The sequence below is a fragment of the Panicum virgatum genome, chromosome 3K (assembly GCF_016808335.1).
Source record: "Panicum virgatum strain AP13 chromosome 3K, P.virgatum_v5, whole genome shotgun sequence".
Lineage (NCBI taxonomy): Eukaryota > Viridiplantae > Streptophyta > Magnoliopsida > Poales > Poaceae > Panicum > Panicum virgatum.
In genome coordinates this window covers 23582412-23589954 of record NC_053138.1, presented here as the reverse complement: position 1 = coordinate 23589954, position 7543 = coordinate 23582412, and the positions used below count along the sequence as shown (strand labels likewise).

The 7543-nt window shown below is 46.2% G+C and overlaps 1 protein-coding gene across 1 annotated transcript; it reads right to left on the bottom strand.

The window, feature by feature from the left end:
• Positions 1-552: 552 nt before the first annotated feature.
• Positions 553-3655, bottom strand: LOC120698495 (guanylyl cyclase 1-like). The gene is made up of 9 exons (XM_039982126.1): positions 3134-3655; positions 2864-2991; positions 2395-2506; positions 2246-2320; positions 2066-2154; positions 1650-1702; positions 1387-1459; positions 1146-1221; positions 553-1009 (listed from the first exon to the last, which is right to left on the bottom strand). The coding sequence occupies exons 1-9, from the start codon at positions 3260-3262 to the stop codon at positions 947-949; spliced, it is 798 nt and encodes a 265-aa protein (XP_039838060.1). The 5' UTR covers positions 3263-3655; the 3' UTR covers positions 553-946.
• Positions 3656-7543: the final 3888 nt, after the last annotated feature.

Sequence of the window (7543 nt, the reverse complement as noted above, 5' to 3'; positions counted from 1 at the left end):
TGGATCAGCTACTAGGAGGAGGCAGTGGAAGCCGACTCGTTACGCAATGTTTTTGGCAGTGACTGAATACAACGCAATTCTCTGAACCCGTGAGCTTACTTGTCTGCCTTCAACTGTCGTCTACTATTATCTCACAGACTCTGCCGTCTTCTCAAACTTTCTTGGCCAGGTGTGTAGGTGTTGCAGCATCGGTGAACAGATGGGCCTCCAACCTTCATACACGGATGTACAGTACTCCGTAGGAATAGAAATACTAGCAGAACTCCGTTTGTCTCGAGTAATTGTAGCTACTCTGTTCATTGACAAGGAGTACCTTCTTTTTTAAATAAAGTTGCTTTTAACAAGGACGACATGCGCACGCACGGTGCACGCTGCTCATTGACAAGGAGATGTCTGCTCCCTAATCACTTAGCTCTAGTTTTTTTTTTGTTTGCTTCTCCAAGTGCAATCGCTGGAAAGGCCGGTTGGGTCCGGCGGCAACGAGCTCGAATGATCGGCGAGATTCAGACAGCGAAACACTCCAGAAGCAGAATAGACGGAATACGGTGCAAGGGATCAAGGATCATACTTTCATCAAGGAAGATCTGTACACGTTCAGATATGATCGTACTATAGCTTTTGCTCGTTACAAGAGCAGCAGAACTGTTTGCAGCTGCTGCCGCCATAGGTAAACTACACAAAAGCAGCATTTCCGGCTGCTGCTGCTGCACCATTTGCAACTACACAAGAGCAGCAATTTTTTGCCGCTGCCGCTGCCGAACCCTTCGCATCTGGACTTTGGTGATGCCATGAGCCCACAAACCATAAAACCAAAGCTAACTAACTTTCCTGGCACACTGTTCGTATCGGCAGTAAAATTACAAGGCCGGCAATCGACAATCATAACTACAGGGACATGTACAACGTATACACAAGGGCCAAGGGGGATAGAGGCTTGGCGAGCTATTTACATGGAGCCGGCCAGGAATTTACGAGTGACCTTCATTCCGCTCTTTCCGGTTAAGGAGACCTGCAGTACCCAGTACACCATCAGTAAGTGCTGCAAGCATGAACATCTTACTAGCACACTTCAATTGGCGGAAGAAGCAGAGAGCATGGAGCATGGCAGGAATTAATTGAAGAACAAATTACACTGTTTCCCCTACCAAGAGAATATCCTCATCGGTTCCAAAGGATTTGCGGGCCTCATCTAGGCTCTTCATTTTCACCCTTTCCCGCTTCCTGAAAGAACCAACAAACAGCCTTATGTTCCGGACAGAAACTGAGCTGATAGAGGCAGAGAAGAAACTCAAGCAGAAGGGGAAAATTTTCAATTTACACGAAGTTGCCATTTCAAAACAGCTAATGATCCTGGACTCTTGTACTTATAAAGTGAATATTACACACCTGGAACTGGCAGGATCCCTTATCTCAAATTCACAATCATCAGCATCATACCCGCATATTACGACATAATGCCCTGCAAAGTATAAATAAATTCATATAACCATACTAATAAATTTACAACATGATAAAAAAGGAAGAACATGGATGAACAAACAATAAAAACCATGAACACTGAAATGCACGTCCTTTGCCCCACATAAACCTGGAAATTGCTCATTTTTGAAAGAGAGTAAATGTTCCAAGAGGAGCATAAAGCAACTTACCCATGTAATCTGAATCCTCATTGAGCTGTTGTACATCATTCATCCAAGAGGAACTGCATTCAAAACTCCAGCTATTATTATATTCTGTCGGAGCCTCAACTTTCAAATCAATCTAGGATCATTTGTGTTCTCAGTTGAACTCCAAATGGTTGGGCGCTTGAAAATGAAAATTAAACGATAAATCTTTGCTTTAATCCCCTATATGCCACTGACATTGCATTGAAGGTATATGCTTTTAGCAGAAGCAAATCTAGGATTCGAGTTTATCCAAGTGGCACAGAAGAAATTTACCAAAAAATTTAAGACCAAATTTAACTTTGTTTGTGAGTTATGAAGCTGAAAAAAAAATGCAGGAAAAGAGTAAATAAAAAGGAACTACATATCATCTCAGTACTAGAACAAATAGAAACACTTACTTTAGCTTTGATTTATCCACTAATGCAATGGCAATGCAGTGCCCAGATAACAGTAGAAAAGCAATATCATATGCACTGATGGATCTGCACTGCAAAAAGGCAGAAAATGCGGGGAAAATTAAGTGCTGTGAGAAGTACACATAATGCGGAATTTTCATGTCAACTGTTTTTTGAGCATACTTGAATACTAATTCCAGCTTCAAGTGCCTTCCCAAATAGCTCATCGACTCGATCAATGTCTTCTTGCAATTGCTCCTATCAACATTTTGAGAACATTACTATTGTGAACTTCAGAAGAATGGGCACTAGAAATTGGTTAGAACACGTACCCTATAAAAGCTTTCAGCAGAATATTGCGGATTTGCTCCAAGAGTCACCGTAAAGAAAGAAAAACTAACTGAAAACTTGTTTAGGAGATACGCCAAGTCAACTGTCCAAATGCTGAAAACAAAAAAGCTTTTACAGCATTAGTTCGTAAGCTTTTTACTGCTCCTTTAAGAGGTTGAAATATTAATTCCATGTTCTTTAAGTATAGTACTATTATTCAATTTTAATGAAGAAACCATTATGTGTGTCGGTCTCCATGGCTATTCTGGACCATATATTCCCGGACAAATCATCCAACAACCATGTTTAGCTGTGTGCTAATCCTTAATGGATGAATTAGAACCAAATCGAACTATATGCCATGTCATGTGATAACTAAACAGATGGGCATTTGTTCAGTGCTGCTGTACAGCTCATGATCGTACTTGAAAACTGTAAATACTCTCCAGTAGTCGGAGAGAGGGGGAGGACCTTGTGGTGCGGCAGAGGCTCTCGAGATCGGCAATGCCGTGGCAGCAATGAATCCCCAGCGTCCTGAGCACCATGAGCACGCAGGCGAGGCCGCAGTCCCAGGTGAAGGCCTGCTGCACATGTGGAACCTGCCATGGCCAGAAGAAGCCCAGAACAGGGGAAGCCAAATGCGTCAACCAACAGCAAGAGAAACGCACAGTGAGACGACTGTTGGTATGGTATTGGGCGAGGCGAGAGGGGGAGAGAAAGCGGAGAGGAGGAGGGGCTCACATCGACGCAGTACGATCGGCGCGCTAGGGGAACCTGGGCGTAGTCGGCGGACGGCGAGCCCGTGCCGTGCCCGCCGTCGTCGCCCGCCATCCTGAAGAGCTTCTCGGAGATGACGCAGAGGGGCCACATGACATCGTCAGAACTCCCGCGCGAGGAGCTCGATCGCGCGGCGGGGGGCTCCCGCTCCTCCCCCCGGCTCCCGGAGCAGAGGAAACGCGGCCGGCGGCAACTAAACCTGGCAGAGAGGCAGAGCCCTCCTCCCTATCCCGAGCCCGGAGAGGGGGGCAGGGGGAATAAGAAAGGGGAAGAGCAGCAGGTGAGGTGAGGGTGAGCACCACCACCAGCAGGGCGCGCGCGGTGGCGGAACGGGTGATTGGGCGCGGCCGGCCTAGCTGCGGCCGGGCTGGACGGTGATTAAAACGGGCGAGCGCCAGCGGGGTGCGGGCGGGGAGGCGACCTGCGCGCGCGGCGTCTTTAAGGGCACGCGGGCGGCTTCCAGAAACTGCTGCTGCGTGGCGGTGGCGGTGCTACTCCCTCCTTCCCTGTTTATAAGGCATACACGTATATCAAGATTCAAACCTTGTCATCTTTGACCAATAATTTGACTATTAAATTTTTATTTTTATAATGCAAATTTCATATGATTGGATTCATAATCAAATATATTTTACAATGATTATAAGTTTATAATCAAAAGTGATATAATATATGATAAATAAATGGTCAAAGTGTTGTTTAGAAGACCGTGTCATGTTCCACCATGCCTTATAAACGGGGAAGGAGGGAGTATTTTTTATGCGCCTCGCGCTCAGCTGCTGCTGCTGCCGGTGGAAAGGAGGAGAGTTGGAGGGAAGCGAAGCGAAGCGGGCTGGGGGGGCGATCGAGGAGTGGAGGCGGGGGGATGGATAGGGATTGGCGGCTCGATCCAGGGGGGAGGCGGAGGAGGAGGATGCCGACGGGGAATTCGCTTTCGGCACCGCGACCGGGTGACGTGTGCGGGGAGTTGGCCCCGGGCGCGTACAGATCGATACGTGCGTGGCTCGGCTCGGCCTGGCATTGGCAATCATGCGTGGGTTTGCTGGATCCAATGGGGGTGCGCGCGCGCGCGCCGCGACGTGCGGGCCGAGGGTGGGGGACGGGCTCCATTGACCGAATCGAAAGCCGCCGACGAGTTTGGTTGGTGCGGCCGTGGCTGCTGGCGCCGGTGGGCCGGGCGTGCCGGGCCGCGGATTCGTCGTCGACCATCCATCAATGTCCTGGGCAGGCCGCCGCCGGCCGGGTTGTTGGGTGTCGCATACTCTCGCATGGTCCTGTGCTCCAAATATCGCTGGGCGCACGGCACCATGAAAATATCCAGTGTACTACCTCTATCTCAAAATACAAGTCACTCTAAAAAAATTAGGACAGATTGTCCCGAAAGAAAAATAATCATGTTCACTCCTATTTATTACTCATATTTAGCAGCAATTGATTTTTACATGCACTTTTTAAATATAATAAAATAATTTGAGTTTTGAAACAAATTTTAAAACCTAGAATGATTTTTTTTGGGACGGAGAGAGTATTGGCACGTCGATTAATGCATTGTATCTTATTATTCCGCCCGATGACAGGACGGCCGACGGCGTTGCATCGGTTTGGATTAGTGGTCCTCGTCGATAAGACGACGCACCTCGACGTCTCGACACAACCTTTTTTTTCGGGATTTCTATTTATCTCTCGGGTGATATTTTGTCATTTTTTCACCCAGATTTGTGTGCCAGAGATTCCTCCAAGATTCGTGCAGCTGTGTGAGCTATTATGTGTTGACGGGCCGTTACTCATATCTTTATCGGCCCATTCGTTTTTGTCGGCCCTGTAGCGTGGATGATCATCTTCTTCTCGACCGTTTTCTGGTGGTGGGTGTCCTTTCCCCTACAGCCGCGTCGTGTTTTTGAAGAGCGCATGGGGGATTTGATGAACTGCAGCGGTGGCAACGATAAGGGCGTTTTATCCCCTCGCACTGCTCGCTACCAGGGCTAGCGCTCCCCCACGCATCCAGGTGTCCCGTGGTCACTTTTTCATTTCTCCTTCCTGTGCATGCGTTGATTTCTTATTTGAATCTGAATTTGGTTGTTCATTGTTTAGTGTTTATTTTTAAGTGATTAGTATTCAATTTTGGTCCTCATATTTCATTGTTTGCCAATGGGCACGGGAGATCATTTCAGTTTCAATTCCGTCACTTGGCTGAGTAAGCCTTTTTCAGACTAGCTGTCCCTCCCTCTACAATGTGTTCTGGGCAGTGTAGCCATTGCCTCTACTTGTGTTGTTGTCTTCTTTAAAACTCTACCATGATTAATCAGAAATGTTGTATCTTTAATTGGAATGGATGGGGATTGAATAGTCAAGCTAGAAGAAAAGTCTGGTGAAAGACCTTGTTTTAGACAGGCATCACCATTGCTACAATCCATGAGACCAAGTTACATTTTATTATAGATCATTTGTGCAGTGTTCATTTTTAAACGATCAGTATTCAGCTGTGATCATAATGTTTCAGTTTTAAATGAAACAGTTTCAGTGTTGCTAGAAGAGCACGTGAGCAGTCCATTCCTGATTTCATTTAATCTTCGTTTTTTTTTCTATTCAGTGCTATCATTTTCCGGTGCCCATTGTTTACTTTCAACTTATAAGTCTTCATTCTAGAGGTTTGTTCATTTTCAAGTTTATCATATTCTTTTATTTTTATCCTTATTGCGTTCTTTTTGTTAACTACACGTCTACACCAATAGATCTTCATAGTTCAGAACAGTAGGGAATTGCAGGCAACAAGTTTTCTCAGGTTCAGTGTAATTAAGTCTAACAAATTCCAGTTTATAGCAGCGCATGGGGTAGCTTAATAAAGTTTGACGAGCCTTTTTAGGAGTAATAATCGCAGAAAATACCATCAATCCATAATACCAGCTCCCCTTTTTCTGCAGTTAGATTATAGTTGAATGATAAATTTGCAGCAAATCAGCTAGAAAGGCTAGAACCCTGTTCCTCTGCAAGTCATTGATCTTAGTTCAGTTCTAAGTTTCTGTTTCAGATAAGGGGTCTCTTCAGTTTCAGTATTGACTTTTGTTCAGGTAGCTTATTTTCTTTCTTTAGTTAGCACTGTACCACTGAAACAGTCTATCACCAAGAATTTTTTTGTTAACACCTGACATAAGAAGTTTTGCCATCCTAGCAGAGATGTATGCAAGATCAAGTGCCGAGAGAAACAACTATCCATTTTCTGTGTTTGTTTCTTGTGGGGAAAAGTGAGCAAAGTCTTCAGATGACCGACCAAGATCAGAGAGCTAGTACCTTGTTTGATTCTTGTCAATTTTCTTCCTATTATTTTGGTCTCATATTCTGGTTGACTTTAGTTTTCCCCTTCGTTCTCATTGTTGCCCTCTGAAGCGCTCCGACCCAAAGATCAAGGCTAAACCATGTATTAATTATCGAATAGGGTCTCCGGCATAATACATGTTACATCAAGTGGAGTCCAGAGTCATACAGAGCATTATTCAACAAGTACACGAGGGATAAAACGACAACACAGAGCTACACAGAACAATCATAGGATAATGACTAGCATGACGGCATGGAGGACTAGCTCTTCATCCATCACGGCTCCACTCGGTCAGCTTGGGTGCGGACACGATCTACTCGCAGTCTTCTGGCACAAAGTCAGGATCCTCTGGAGGAAAATCAACAAGGGTTGAGTACAAGAGTACTCAGCAAGTTCCACCTCACCCTACGGGAGGGGAATGACATGCACGACGCACATTAAGCACAATGCATTAGCAATGCAACTCATGATATGCAACTCTTCCCGACACAACCCACAGTAGATAGCTCACTAGTTGTCAGGACCACACCGTAGCCTGTCCATACCGTGGACACGGACCATTCGAATGGATTATACACTCTGGAGAGGTCGTACACTGTACCTACACGCTCGACTGCCCGAATGGACAACCGACATAGCCGACACCCAGCCGTGGTCACACCCCAGCCCGGCCGCACAAACCCTCGGGCCCTGACCCCAATGGTCCATACCCATAAACCATCCCTGCGACCGTCAGGCTAACCAGTGGGATTAGGCTAAGTCCGGCCCATACCGGAACCTGTGGTCGTACTAAAGTAAGCTAGGTGAGATGTCAAAACAACTCGGTCCTTATGGTTCACCAAGGCAGCAACCATCCCTTAACATGTCAACTCGAACCTACCACCACGGTAGCACACACCTGCCAGTCTACCACCACGGTAGCGCCGGCTCCAGCATACCCAGCTGCCCTAGCCTCAGCCAATACCCTTCATATCCTAGTCTCAACTCTGGATATGCATAACTACTCATATGCATGTATGAGCACACTCAATCACTCAAGTACTGGTATATGTAATCGA